This window comes from Molossus molossus, unplaced genomic scaffold, assembly GCF_014108415.1.
Source record: "Molossus molossus isolate mMolMol1 unplaced genomic scaffold, mMolMol1.p scaffold_m16_p_23, whole genome shotgun sequence".
In the NCBI taxonomy this organism is placed as follows: domain Eukaryota; kingdom Metazoa; phylum Chordata; class Mammalia; order Chiroptera; family Molossidae; genus Molossus; species Molossus molossus.
Genome location: NW_023425359.1, coordinates 5,208,603 through 5,224,062, shown reverse-complemented (window position 1 = coordinate 5,224,062; position 15,460 = coordinate 5,208,603). Strand labels below are relative to the sequence as shown.

General features: G+C 45.5%; 1 protein-coding gene across 2 annotated transcripts in view; it reads right to left on the bottom strand.

The window, feature by feature from the left end:
* Positions 1-15,003, bottom strand: part of PCNX2 (pecanex 2) — a 229,066-nt gene extending 214,063 nt beyond the window's left edge. Inside the window, exons 1-2 of one of the 2 annotated variants that reach the window (XM_036277466.1) lie at positions 14,622-15,003; positions 13,814-13,825 (exon numbers count right to left, since the gene is read on the bottom strand). In XM_036277466.1, coding sequence (XP_036133359.1) covers positions 13,814-13,825; positions 14,622-14,774 — 165 coding nt within the window. In that variant the 5' untranslated portion in view covers positions 14,775-15,003. Of the gene's footprint in view, positions 1-13,813; positions 13,826-14,621 lie in introns of those variants that run through there. The other variant, XM_036277465.1, reaches the window with a different exon arrangement.
* Positions 15,004-15,460: the final 457 nt, after the last annotated feature.

Here is a 15,460-nt window from a genome sequence, read left to right as displayed (position 1 = left end):
AAGGCTGTCCAGTGGGTTTCTGGCTCTTCTCATTGAGTGTTTTTCAATAGAAGTGCTGCTGGCATTGGAGGTCCAACAATTTCTCGTTCCACAAGACGTTTAGTATCTCTGGCCCCTACTCTTTAAATGCTATTGTGATACTGAGTTTAAATGTCACTGTAAAAAACCCATTGAGATGAACCCAAAAATGTTTTTGAAAAGTGCCAGTGCCCCAAATCTAGAACAAATGTGCCTCCTTGACTACAACACACGAGGAGGTACAGCGAAGGCCGCCGGAGTCACGGGCCTCTCCCATGACAGCATCGTGAGCACCCTCCTTCCTTTAGCCTCGAGTTTCTCACCCTCAGCACTACTGAGATCTTGGGCTGGATAATTCTCTGTTGTAGGGACTGTTCTGTGCACTGTAGGATGTTTAGTAGCATCTCTGGTCTCTACACACAAGCAACCCCTCTAGTGTGACAACCAAATGTCCCCAGAGGAGGTGCAGACTTAACCCCCCGACAAACATACACACTGAAAACCACTGCTTAGCCTATAAGTGTGTATGTAATTACTTTGTACCAAACACAGAGGTAAAAACCATACTCCCTCTACACACAGGGTTCCAAGTCGAGACAGATGAGTAGACAGTTACAAGACAGAGTAGCACATGCAATAATTCTGGTAAGATGAAGTGTGCCTAGCTCAGACTGAGCGATGGGGCAAGGGGCTAAGGAAAATATTTCGGGGAAAGCAGACATCTGTGAAAACTACGGAGGATGCTAAGAAAGCCAGGCAGAAGGCACGGCACGCAGGAGCCCTGGATGGTCCAGGAAGTACAGACATTTCAGAATAACACAGAGGGGGCATTCGAAGCTGGGAGACAGCAGCACCCATGAGGGGTCATACACCACAGGCTTAGGAAGTTGCTCTTCACCGTGAAGAAAGAGCACAGATGCTGGGTAAGCACGGAAGGGGAAGTCAGGATCTGCGCCGGACAAGACCATTGGTGTGGAAGGGACTCTGGACACGGGAGCGTGGCTGGCCATGAAGAGGCCGGAAGAGGCCCCCCTACTTCACCGAGCTCTGTGTGGTTTAATGAAATCACCATGCGAATGCCCATTGTGCAACCTGAACCTGAACTGTGAGTCTCCATTAAGTCTCCTTAAAAACTGCGAGGTGTGATATAACTAGATGCAAACTACTGGCTCTGCTCTCCTTTGTCAGCATTAGAAACACCAGACATTCCCAACACAAGTGCCTGGGACCATCGGGACCAAGGGCAGGGCTGTTGGCATCAAAATGAATAATCTTGCAATGACTAAGTGAAAGGAGCCACCATATGGTGAGTTGGTGTCATTTTATTTTAAAAAGTTATTATTTATGGAACAAAGCATGGCAGTGCTGCAAAGAATTAAAAATAAAATAACCATATGATGTAGCGATTCCATGTCAATCCCAAAGAACTGAGGGTCCTGAAGAGGTACTGTACATGTCTGCTCACAGAGACAGCCTTCGCAACAGTCGGTGTACATCTCTTTTCTTTCACTGCTTAAACCTTACTTCCTGCAAACACAAACATGTTCTCTTATTTTCCTTGCCTTTCTATATACATATATTTATAGATAAAATGTCAAAATATCATATAAAATTGTATTGATGACATTAAGATAACGGAATGCAATTTAAGATTTCTTTGTGGTTTTGGATCTGTAGGTTATGACCTAGTGGGCCAAAAACTCCATGTTTAAGTCACTCGAAGTGGTTTTCTTGCTTGACTATGCCACTAAACTATTAAATAAGGTTCATTTCTTGTTTCCAGCTCTGTTGCCTTCCCCTATTCTTTCCTTCCTTCTACTTTTGTATTCGTTTTTATTTACCTTTCATGGTATCATCTTGAAAATATAAGCAACTGGATGTTTGCTTCATATTTCTCTCCTATTTTGTTCCTATGTGGCGTCTGCTTTCTTTTTAACTTAACAGTAGGTCCCGGAGTTCACTCTGTAGCAGTCCATTTCCTGGTTTCCTTTTTAACACCTGCATAGCACTCCACTGCGCAGATGGACCGGGATTCCTTCAGCCAGCTCCTTGTCAACAGGCATGTCTCTAGTCTTCCGCTCTTACAGACAGGGCTTCAGTGACTCACCTTGTACAAACAGCCCTCACAGTTTCTGAGACCGGCTTTATATTTAAAGCATATTGGCATTATCTTTTAAATCTTGGCTACCCCGATATGCCAAGACTACATTGTTTTAACATGTACTTCGTGGATTATTAGTAAAATAATCAATCACGTGTTCCTTATATATGCATGTATGTAGTTTTATTTCTGTGTCATTTGTATATTTATGTTGTTTTCAGGGTATTTATATTTTTCTTGTTGATTCTTAATTATTCATATGAGCCATGTAAAGATGGTAATTTCCATGAGGACAGGGCCAGGTTTGTCTTATTCTGTGTTATAGTCTCAACACCCAGCCTGGTAATCAGCACATAGCAGCTCAGAACATTGTAGAATAAATAAATATTTACAGTAGTAATTTATATATGTTTTAAAATGTTCTCTAACAATTTTGCAACCTTGGGAAAGCTATTTAGCCTTTGTAAATCTCTGTCTCTTCTGTGAAATGGGAACACTAGTTACTAAAGAATTGTTAATTATTTTATTAATACATTTTCTGATACAAAATAAGTACCAAATTAGCATTACTTATCATCCTCCACCTCCTCATCATCTACACATCATTCGTTAATATTACGGAATAATAAATTCAGACATGGTGTTTTAAGATGAGCAAATGTTTTTGCTTTAATGTTTTAATACCACTTGAGGATATATTTTGGAGAGAGAAAGGGAGAGAGGGAGAGAAGAAAAACATCAATGTGAGAGAGAAACATCAAACGGTTGCCTCCTGTATGTGCCCTGATCAGGGATCGAACCTGCAACCTTTTGGTGTATTGAGACGATGCGCTAGCCAACTGAGCCACCTGGCCAGGGCTGGAACAAATGTTTTTCTCGCCTGCATAGACGGTCCGAAGTGTTAATACATAATAAGAAAAAGTAATTAATAAATAAACAAAACATTTGTTTCAATGATATTTCTTATATTCAGGTTTTTTATTCTTCCCTATTTATTAAGTATCTAATTGTAATCTTGAAATCAAAAAGAGATTCCTAAAAGATGAGGACAATGAATGGGAAATGAGTATTAGTTCTCTTGATTTTCTTTTGAGATGGTAAAGATTTGGAGAAGGGAACTAAAATATACACATAATCCAATATAGAAAATTCTTATGGTTTCTCACTGTCAATATCTATAAAATGAGGCAGTCATTTTTGTTTGATCCAATGGTCTTTTTTTTTTTAAGTCCAAGTTTCCCATGATAGGGAAGAACTATTATATAAATACCACAAAGAAATATGTAATTGCCACATGCAAAACAAAACAAAGGTTATCTTGAAAACAGCAGCACATTTAAGTTTGAGGCAATCCAGTACTAGGAGTAGCAGCTCGGTTTTCAAGCTCCATCTTTAATGACGTGGATGCTGGCCACAGCACTGTGGTGAGTCACTGAAATGGGCAGACCACGGACGGCGACATCCCTGCCATCGCTGTGTCTTGCCTTACACAGTTAGATCACAACAGTGCAGAGAGCGATTGATTATCCACTGTGTACGAAGCACCACACCAGGGACACGGGAGGAATCCAAACCACACGCCCGCCCGCAAGTCCTGCACAGCTGGGAAGAGATGAGCCTCTGCTGTGCCAAAGCTCTACCTCGGCACCGTGCGTGTCTTTGCTCCCCACCTGGAAGAACCGTCTCTACCAGCCGTCTCCACCTCTCCACCTCCACCGCCTCTGAAATCCCCAGCAATCAGGCTTCTACACCCCCTCGCGCCACTTAAAACGTTCTTGTCAATGTCACTAAAGACAAAAACGTAACTTTCTCTTTTCTTAGCAGCACTCAATACAATTTTTAAATACTTCTTTCATTTTTTAATTACAGCGGATGTACAATATTACATTAGTTTTAGGTGTACAACATAGTGATTAGACATTTATATACTTAGGAAGTGATCACCCTGATAGATCTAGTTGCTTGCTTTTAAAAAAATATTCTTATGTGTTTTTATTGATTTTTTAGAGAGAAAGGTAGGGGTGGGAGAGAGAGAGACAGAAACAGCCGTGAAAGAGAAGCTTGGATCCGCTGCCCCCTGCAGGTCTCCGCCTGGAGATCGAGCCGGCAACCTGGGTGTCTGCCAGTGCCCTGACCCGGAATCAAACCAGTGACCTTTCCGGACGATGCTCAATCCCTGAGCCACCTGGCCAGGCTGACAGCTCACTTCTTGCTCTTCTGGCGTCTCCCTTGCCTCGCTCACACTGCTCTGAGTATAGGGCTCTTCGGACCTTGCTGCTGAGACTTCTCTCTTGCTACAGTCTCCCGAGGAGTAAGTTCTCACTCAGTCTTGGGTGGTAAATACGATCTCTATACTGAAGATGATCACGTTTGAATCTCTGATATGAACTAGAGCTTCGATGGCCCCTTTCAGCTTCCATTCCAATATTCAACTGTCTACTCAACTTTGATACTGAAAAGGAAACTCCAAACTAACTTGTCTAAAATTAGGTGTTTGGTTTCCCATCCCTTCCCACCAGCCATCCTCTTCCACCCTTGCTCATCTCGGCCAGTGGTACCCCAGTCACCTGCCCTCACGCCGGACAACCAGCGTCACTCTATTCCTCCCTCCTCCTCACTCCTCCACTCTAAAAACAAACTCACCGCTGAACCTCACCAAAGTGCATGCACATTTCTCCATCTCTACTGCCGCCGCTCCGGGCCGGACGCCTGAAACAGTCTCAGCACGCCCACGGGGGCTCCTGCTCCTTCTCTTACCTGCTTTTCACCCAGCAGCCAGGGAATTTTTTGAGAAAGTAAAACAGCCTCGCATTTTAATATGTTTAGGATGATGTTAATGTTTTAGACCTCAAAAAATATTAAATCAACAAGAATGGAGGAAAAAAACAGAATTATATGCCCACAGATGAACCTAACCATGTATCACATTGATAGCATAACCACAAAGGCAAATGAAAACAAAGAATTAATCCTACACAACAAATATGAAATCATTACATTGTTTACCTGAAACTAATGTAATATGTCAATAATGTCTCAATAAAAAAAAATTATAAAAAGAATCCATCCAAGTAACTTTAGAACATAATACTCTTACAGTACATCATAGGTATATTCTTAAAATAATAATGATAATAATAAGTCAAAGCAATCTTGAATTTTACTAAAACATCCTGTTTTCATAGTGGTACGGAAGTAATAATTCTTGTGTATATTTTAGAAATTTAAAAATAATAGTGTTGGGAACCAGAGTTCTCACTGTGGGGAAAAGGAGACAGAAATGTGGAGGGAGTGAGAGAGAAAAATCCTTTGATTTGGATCAGACTAAATAAACTCTCAGTGGATGGACAGACGGATGCACGGACGGATGGACGGACAGATGAGTAAACAGATACACAAACTCTCAGCTCTGTCCACTGGAAGGACCGAGAGGAAAGACAGTCCCAAAGCAATAAAACGGTCACTGCCCTACAGCCTGGCTTCCCAAAGCCATCCCCACCCAGGGTCAGGCTCCCTGGAGATATGGCACCTTGTCAGGCTGAGGCAGGGAAAGTTCAAGCTAAGCCCGGACTCCTTGTTGGGCAAGAAAGTGCTCAAACCCTGATGAGGTCAGAGCCAAAGGAGCCAGGAGCTGCTCGTGGTTTGAACATCACAGAGGATGAACACAGGAATGGATTATGACCCGTTGCATTACAAAATGAACCCGTGAAACTGTACTAACAAGCACAACAAGTGACGGGGCCGAGGGAAGGAGCTTTTCTTTATGGGAAAATGCCAATAAGCAGAAAATTGCCCTTTTACAACCACCATTACAGTAATCATCTTAGACAAGAATATGCTACAACCACTGACTGAAAGTTTGGGGCATACAATAATAGATACAGTCTCCAGATTCTCCTCGCAGCTTACTTATTAAATACCAAGGGGAAAATAGGTACCTTTACAGTGGAGAAGTCCCGGCGACATCACCTCACCCAGCAATGGGGATGACGTTATGGCCTGTGGTGTGGTGCATAAGGACACATTACTCAGGTGGTATTCATGCCAAAAAATGCACAATCACACATCTACTCTCAAGGAAATGATCCAAAGAAATCAAATTAAGAAACCTTCTGAAAACAACTTTCAATGCCACAAAGGCTTGATAAACTTGTTCTAGAATGAAAGACAAGAGACGACACCTGAAAGCAACGTGGGGTCCCTGACTAAATCTTAGATCCAGAAAACAAAGCAAAAAGCCGAGCAGTGCAGGACATTACTGGGATAACTGGGGAGTGTGGACGGGGCCCACACACTGGACGAGAACCTCTACCAGTGATCATTTGTGTGTGTGATAATTATGCAGGGGAACGTCTTTTTTCTTAAAGAGACACTTGCTGAAGGGGGACAGTGTCTTGATGTCTGCAACTTACTGTGAAATGATACAGCAAAATAAAAAAATGTATAAATATGTAAAGTGATGAAGCAAGTGTAGCAAAATGTCAAGAATTAGTGAATCTAAGTGAAGGGCATAGAGGATTCATTGTGCTATTTTTGCAGACTAGAAATTTTTCAAAAATAAAAATTGGGGGAATAAAAAAGGAAATATCCTACTTCAAATGCACAAATAAAAGAACCCATCTGTGTGTCTCACTGTACTGACAATTTAGTCCAAACTCCTCATGTCTACCCATCTTTGCCTCGCTAATTCCTAGTCATTCATTATGTCTCAGATTAGAAGTTTTTTCCTCTGGGTAGCCTTCCCTAAACACCAAAGCCAGGATGGGGCCTCCCATTTTTATAATATAGCACCTCATACTTCCCCTAAAATAACAATTATCATTGTGTTATTTATATGTTATCTTCATCAGCGATCTTCCTGAGGAGAGACACCAATCTATCTTCTGCCTGTTGTTTCCCAATATTCTGCAGAACACCAGGCAATATTCTGCAGAACACCAGGCACTCAGTCTGTGCTGTCCAACAAATATGTCCAGTTTTGCCTGGACACACGGTAGAAGGTCTGCACTTTCCTCTCCCTTTGGAGTTAGGTGTGGCCATGCAACTTGCCCTGAGAAAGAAGTCTGAGTGTAAGAGGTAGTCGCCATTTCCAGGCAGTAGCTTCAAGGGCTAGTCATGACCCTCACACCCTCTCCTTCCACCGCTGTGACTGGCAATGATCAACCCAGGTCATGGGTGAGGGTGACGGGGAGCAGAACCCCTAGCCACCCCAAAATGTAGGTTCTATCATCCTGGACACCTACATGCCTACGAGCAGGAGCGTCTGCTAGCCATACCCAACCCCCCTTGACCACTTTGTACATATAATATGAATAAAAAATAAACGTGATAAAGCAAAAGGGATCTTGAGCTTAACTGTTACATCAGCACAAACTAGCACAGTTTAAAGGTCATCTGAAACCTAAAGATCTTTTCTAAGGAATGGGTCAAATAAGTTACCCTTTACTCACATAGTGGAACACTAGTAGGAGTGAAAAGTAATGAAGTCATTCTTTACATAATGATCTCCAAGATGGTTCTAAATGAGGAAAACAAGGACATGCCCACATGAGTGACTGCATGTGTACCTAACAAAACATTCCATTGGAAATGTCTCCCAAAGAGCCAAGATAGGACAGGTATCAGATTCCAAGCAACTCCTCACACAAACTCATCCAGAAACTTCTAAGAGGGGAATGAACATGAGTTAGAAGACTCTAAAGCCCCTCACCCTAAGTGAGGATGGACCAGAGTCCAGAATGAGAGGGTCTGTGCAGACTTTTGGAGCAGACCATTGGTTTCCGGTGCGACCCGTGGCCCTCTACCTTCCAACAGTCGAGAGACAACAGCTTCAGCGGGACCACTGAGAGACTTAGCATGAGCCTCCCACAGTGTGGGTGGGAGTGGGGACCACAGCAGACTGGTGTCTGCTTCCTTCCCCAAAGAGCTCAAAGTCCGAGACCGCTGGCGAGCTGCGCTCACGGAGGGACCAGGAAGACATGGCAGCGTTGAGAGTGGCCTGCCCCCCAGAGTCTGTGAGAGAATATGGGAGTGTTCAGGTGTGACAGTCTGCAGAGCTGCTTTAGATCCCCTCCAAAGGGGCTGCTGGAGCAGAGGGGGCCACAGCAGAAGGAAGCTGGAGTGGACGCCAAATTCCAAGGAACTGGGGAAGGACCAGGCGGGAGAGAGACAGAGAGGCCCTCGGCCAGGAAACTGCAGGAAAGAGGGCGCTGGGGGCAGCAGGGTCTCTGAAGGACATGCCAAGGGACCTCAGAGACAGTGTCAGCTGGGAGCACCCTGTTCCCAGGAGCCAGCTCGCCACCCGGCCAGTCAACAAGCACCCTTCCTGCTCCTCAATGCTGACGGCTTCGAAACGTGAGCCAGGGTGGGAGGGAGGACAGTGAGAAGCGTCTGTGCCTCCTCACACCCCCCACCTGTTGAGAGGACTGAATGATGGAAGCTTCGGTCATTACGTGGAACTGGATGCTCTGAAACCCGAATCAAGTCTGTGTTTTGTTTTAAAGCAACTATGGGACTTGTACCGCCTGTGACCTAAAGTCAGGGGGCTTGTACATGTTTTTATCTAGGAGTAGGAAAAAACTCCTCCACAGAGCACAGGGAAAAGCTGGATGACAAAGAGGCTGCTTAGTCATTAAAGCCAGGACCCTCACATCAAACTTCCCATGTGTATAAATGTCACTGGAAGAACACAAGACACTGTGTGGCGGCTGCCTCTCGAGGGAGGTACCAGAGACAAGTGTGGGAGGGAATTTCACTTGTCACTGACGCTGTCTTGCACAGTTTCCATTTCTGTCTCTCCTCCCGCCAACGTGCAGAAAACAGATGCCATGTCGTGAAATTACCTGCATTAGAGGTGCTGTGGCCGAGGGGTCAGATCTCCAACTGCTCGGCCGGCCCTGGTCCTGACTAGGCCATGACCAGCTATGTGTCCTTCAGCACGTTACCCGACCTCTCTGTGCTGGTCTCACCGATGGTACGGGGGTCAGGACAGTGCCCCCTGGTGGCTGTGAGGTGAGGCGATCTAGTTCACGTGGAGCTCTAAGGACCGTGCATGGTCCACGTGCCAGTGAGAGCTGGATGTTAGTACCTCTTCCAGTACGTGGTAATGAGTTAAAGGGGAGAAATCCATAAGAAAAAAATTGAAATACCATCACAAACTAGTCCTCTTTTTCTTCCATAAGATGTAGGAAAGAGATTTAGTCTTAATTACATGGAAATAAGGCTGGATAACAGTGAAAAGTAATCATCTGAGAGACCAAATGCTTAAAATCAGAAAATGATAATCTCCTGGTAAGCATCAACTCCCATACACAGGAAACAATACCAAGGGTGTTACAGTGTTAGACATTACCACTGGGAAGAGAACAGTGTACCTGAGGAGAGCAGCATCCAAATGTGACCAGTCACGATCGGGAGAAATCTCAGAAGCCCTAAGAGAAGTGAGGGCTGGGAGACACAGACTTAACCACCGGAACATTAGTCATGAGCTTGCACTATTGGAGCAGGAAGAAAACGTTTTCAAAAGGCGCTATTATTGGAGGGTGCTCCAGAGGCTGACATCCCGGGTCAAGGCCAGTGCTGTATCTTTCGCCGCAGACATAAAACACCACCTGCCTGCAGACACCCGTGTCCAAGTGGCAGATGACTGAGGATACGAAGGAGGAATTCTGCAGAAGGGTGGCAATGGTCACGCAAAATAGACGGTATTAACTTGAAAAGACTCTACAGGACTGCCTGAGGACGCCCTGGGGGTGGAGGACGCCCCGGAGAAGTGCCTAGAAGGGAAAGCAAAGCTCTCGCTGAGCCATGTCGTGGGCACACGCATCCAAACAGCCATCTGCTGGGCATGGCATCAGCCCAGTGTAGGAGGCCTGGGTCCGCACCACTGGCGGAGGCCCGGGGCCAGGGAACAAGGCCTTCAAGCACCCCCAAGCTGCAGCCTCCTCCCCACAAGTCCACTCTGTTTCAGCAGGTGAGGGCAGGAGGAAAGGTTAGACATCCCGGTGAATTATGGAGAAACTGCAAAGGACCGTGCCTCTCCATGTGAGAACAAATAAGGCCCCCAGAGGTGGAAGGGCTAGAAAACAAGTTCAGAGAAGGAGAGCATGGGCCACATCTCTCAACAGCAGAAAAGCCTTTCTTAGGAAGAAGCTGAACACAGACGCTAGGACTGACCAGATGAGAGGCTCCCTTTGAGGACCACATGCCCAGCAGAGTAACAGCAACCCCGTGGACGAGCCAGGCCTGCACGCCAGCTGCTCAGGCCGCACCTTGCGCAAAGGTTTCCCGTTAACTGGGTCAAATGGTGGCTGAAGTCCAGTGCGCAAGTCCTGAGCCAGGAAAGAGTACCTTTGGGGGAAGCCACCTTTCCATAGTCCATACAAAGGTATCTTGTATGTTAGAAGTGGGAGCAGAAAGAGGGGTGGCCAGAGAAACACAAACCTAAGGAAAAACAGTGATGTACCCAAATGGGGAGTGGCTACAGACTAACAGAAGAGTCACCTACTCGGGGCCACAGTAACAGCTCGCGTGCTGCAGTGCTGACTATGGCCAGGGGCCCGCCAGCGTGTGACAGGCACTCACTCCCATTCATTTTAGTTACAGCAGTTAGAAGGGAGGTGGGTGCTAGCAAAGCAAGTCTATAAGGCTGAACTAAAAAGGGGACGGAGCAAGTCTGGCGAAAATAAAACAACAGGAAAGAAAACCCAAGCTGCAGCCCTAAAATGAGACAGGCTTTCTATGTGGAAACCACCGGGAATGCTGCCCTGCATGGGGTCTTGGAGAATGGATGGCTCCACCCTATTTTTTCTTTTTTTTTTTTTATCCTCATCCGAGGACATTTTTCCATTTTTTGTACAGATAGAGTGGGAGGGAGAGAGAGGAAGGGAGAGAGAGAGAGAAACATCGACGTGAAAGGGACACATCGAGTGGCTGCCACCCGCACGACCAACCAGGGCCGGGGACAAACTGCAACCGAGGTACGTGCCCTTAGCGGGAACCGAACCCGGGTCTCTCGGGACCGCAGGCGGACGCTCTAACCGCTGAGCCAAACCGGCCAGGGCGCCACCCTATTTTTTCCACGACTCAACTCTCCTCTCCTCCAGGTGATCATGCTGCCATCAGAATAACCAGACTCCGCTTCATGTGCCTCCGCTGTTTTGGGGGAGTCAAGTGCTCTCGTGTGAACCAGGTCAGGCAGCACAGTGAGGTGGAAAAGCCAAAGACTTGGGATCACAGGACCTCAGCTAAAATTCCGAATTTTACCACCTATTCTCTGGATGGCCATGGGCAAGAACTCTCTCTGGACCCCAGCTGCTAAATCTATTAAATGAAACCCATTATCCCCATTTTACAGGTGATAAAACTGAAGAAGTGAAGTGACTTACACAATTGATAAGCACTAGCCTGGCTCCATCGGGCTCACACTGGGTCAGAGTCACCGCCGGGCTGCTTCTGTTCTAAGCTCCCCAGCTGTGAGTTATCTCAAATGAATAAATACAAGAGCACGTGTAACAAATAAAAGCTTAAATGTCTGATGACAAATGCACCTTTCAGTCTGTGCAAGGGAAAATGAGGTTGACAACAGATCAAAGTAAAATTCTTTCCAGGTGATCCAAATTGCCCAAATGTTTTTGGGTGTGTATTTTTGAGCATCTCTCATAAATGCATTGTTTACAAATGCTAATAAATAACTTCCCACAATATCAACCAAAAACTAAGTACACTCTAGGGCTTAGAGATCATTAATAACACAGTTTTAATTTACATAGTCAAAGTCCCCATTAACTTAAAAAGTGAATTCTTCCTACAGTGGAACTGTCTTGATTAAACATGTTTAGGCTAACATTGTACAAAATCCAGAAACGTTCTGGGCCCCTTAAATAACGGAATTTCGAGGAAGCCCCTGCTGTCAGTGAGCTGCTAGATACCTTTTTTGCACCAACTCCTTGTAAATTGAACAAACTAAAAAAGATGCTAACATTCACAGGCAATACTGAAGTGCAGGAGAATATGTTTAAGCACCAAGACTTAGAGAACAGAGCCCTCCGTGGGGGGAGGAGGGTCTTTTATTCCTAAGGTCACTTTCAGAGACCAGATGACCAGGGTAAGAAAAGGATATCCAGCATCTTTAAAAATAAGAGGCTATATAATTAAAAAGCGGTACGACAATAATAATCACATAAATTATTCTATAGTACTTAAAAGCAAACTAGCATAAAGTTATAAAAATTTTGGTATAATTGTTTTGATCTCAAAAAAATCCAACAAAAAAACCAAAATTATTTAAGGTATCGGTTTTTTTATTTTCTAACTCTTGAGATTTCACCAAAAATTTTAAAATATAATTAAAGAGGAATTCAACTAAGAACAAGTTCCTATTTAATAAGGTAGAAACCAAGCTGCTCATAACGCAAAATTAGGAAGAATTTGAAAGTTCTGATCATACGCATACATCAAATCTTAAGAGTAGTTATGAAAAATGAGCCTGTATGTGTAGAAAAAACATCTGTAGAAATACACATTAAATGTTACCGTGGTTATTGCTGAGGAGTGAGATTAGAAATGAAACATATATTGCTGTCATTTTCAGGAAATACTAAGAATACATAAGGATATGGACAATACAATGCTAGTTAGAACAGAAAGATGCAGGTTGATTTTATTTCCACCAGTTTGTTACATATGAGATCAGTGTGGAAAACCAAGATCATCAACAAAATCAAAATCCATGTCCTCAAAATCTCATGATCCAGGAGTAGAGGTAAATACATGTTCCAACAACTAAGTATAAGGCAGAATTCAAAAGGTTCTGTAATACTAACAAATAAATCCAGAATCATATAAGGGCAAGAGAGAAGTTAATTCTAGCTGAATGGAATTAGGGGAGCCTAGACAGAGAGGGCCACTCCATTAGGCTTTAAAGTACAGAGAGATTTTGGCAAGTGAATGATGGGAAACAAAAAGACCAGCTTATACTGAGCTGTCACTATGCACCAGGTGTTGTGAGAAGCACTTTCATTCATTCATTCAGTCCTCATATTAGCCCCATTAACCCTGCTTTACAAACCAGGAAGCCGAAGCCTGCTCAAGCTCACGCAACCAGCAGGTAGAAGCACCCAGCTGAAACCCAACCTTGCGCTCCTCATCCCTGCTCTGCTGCCCCTCTAGATAGAGAAAACATTGGCACCTACAGGCCAAGGAAAAATGGTGCACAAGGTCACGGAAGAAGAAACATAAATGTATGAAGGCCTCTATATTAAGTGCTTTTTCTATGAAACGTTATTTTTCCTGTGAAATGGTCACTATCACATCTATTTTAATGATGAAAAAACTAAGGTTTAGATACGTCAAACAGCCAGTAAGTAGCAGAACAGAAATGTAAACCAGGTCTGAGTCCAATTTCAGGCCAAGCCGGACAGATAGAAGGCTTTATGAGTGGTATCTCATTTAAGCCCCCAAACATCTATTATTTTTTCTCCTTTTACAGATAAGAAACTGAAAAATCACACATGGTAAGTTACTTCGCCAAGGTTACAGAACTGGTAAAAGGTGGAACCAAAGTTTAACCTAGAAGCTGAACTTCAGAGCCACGATTCCAATCCTATGGATAAACTGCCATAAACAGTAAACAAGAGCCGAGCAAGGGAGAACTTCAACTGTCGCACTCGGACTGCCTCAGTCATGCAAACTCACTTAAGACTGTTGCTGTGGAAATCATGGTCAAATTATGTTTTCAAAATAAAATCTTTCAACAGACATATCAAAAGTAGATTCTTGGCACATAAAGTATAATAAGACACAGAACACCTTACCTAAATAGCTTTTCAAATAAAATTAACCATTGTTTCAATCTGGTGTATTTAATTTCCCTTAGAAGGTCGTGTGTACTTATTCAGCAGGCACTCAATTGTGGTAACCCTACTAAACTGTCAAGCCCCAACCAGGCGCTGTAACACTTTGCTCAGCATAAACTACATCAGATTTGCCCGTTATTATATTGGTCCACAGATTTCTTTACATAGTGGTGTTTAAATGGCAAGTAGAGCAACTGATAATTGAACCTACCGTCTCAAAGCAAAACCGGAAGGAAGGGAGGAGAATGGGGGAAAGTCACCGACTTGAAACATGTATTAACATTTCATGTTGCCTCTTGGCTGAAACGCACAATACCTTCTACCAAACATACCCCATGCTAACCAGCCAGAGGCCTACAAAACAGGTTCAGCATTCCCCAGCGACAAGGAGAGTCTGACTCATCCTAGGAGCCAGCATCAATTCTTAATGAGTCCAGAGCCCCCGGGTCCTTTCTACTTCTTTTCCTGCCAGTGAATCGCGTTCCCCCTTTCCCCGCACTTTTCCTGTCCCAGATTCCTGAGGACCTTCCCAGCCCACGTCCTAAGAATCCCGCCAGCCTTGCAGCAGGAGGCAGGCACGCAGGCTTCGGCAGCTGTCTCCCTTCCTCCCTCCAGTGTCTCCCCGGGGCTTGGACGTCCCCACTCACCAGGTGCAGGGCCAAGGGCAGCAGCAGCAGGAACAGCCACAGGTAGAGGTGGCAGCTGTTGGTGAACTTGCTGTGTTCCGGGTCGTGGTACCAGCCCCCGGTGAGCGCGGCCCACACGCCCTGCCGGAGCAGCTGCAGCACCTGGGACACCATGCCGGCTGCGCCCCGGGGGCTGCGCCCCGCGCTGCCCGCTGCCGCCCAGGCCCCCGGCGCGCTCCGCTCTAACAGCCGGGCCGCCGGGCCGCGCCCCCGCCGCCGCCGCCGCCGCCGCCGCCCCCTCCCTCGGCCCCTCCGCTGAAGCGCGAGCCGCCTTTCTGCCGGGACCCGCGAACCGCGGCGCCGGAGCCGCCCGCTGCCGCCGGGCAGGTGAGCGCCATGTCCGAGGGAGGAAGGATTCTCCCATGGTGCTCCGCGCGGCTGCTCGGAGGATGCGCCAGAGGCTCCGCCCAGCGCCCGCCCAGGGGGGTGAGAGGGGCTCGTGAGTCCCTCGGGCGTCTCTTCCTTTGCCTCTGCTTGCTCCCTGCTCCTTTTCGCCCCATCCTCCTGTTAGGGGATGTGAAAGGCTTAAAAATCAAAGATGTTCTCATGCATAAGACACAAACTAGCACATGCTCCTTTGCCTTTTTCCTTTTTTGCCGCCTGCACCAAAATATTTATGTAACTCAGATCCCATCACAGGTCACTCAATGTAATTTCTTCCCTGACCACTGCCTGCTCATTTTCATTCTCCTTAAGGTAGCACTCACCCCCGACGCTCTGCTGTTCTAAGCTCTACCTGCGCCTTGGCACCGACCCTTTTACCCCTTGATCTTTTCTCCTCCTCCTCCCCTTGTCCAACT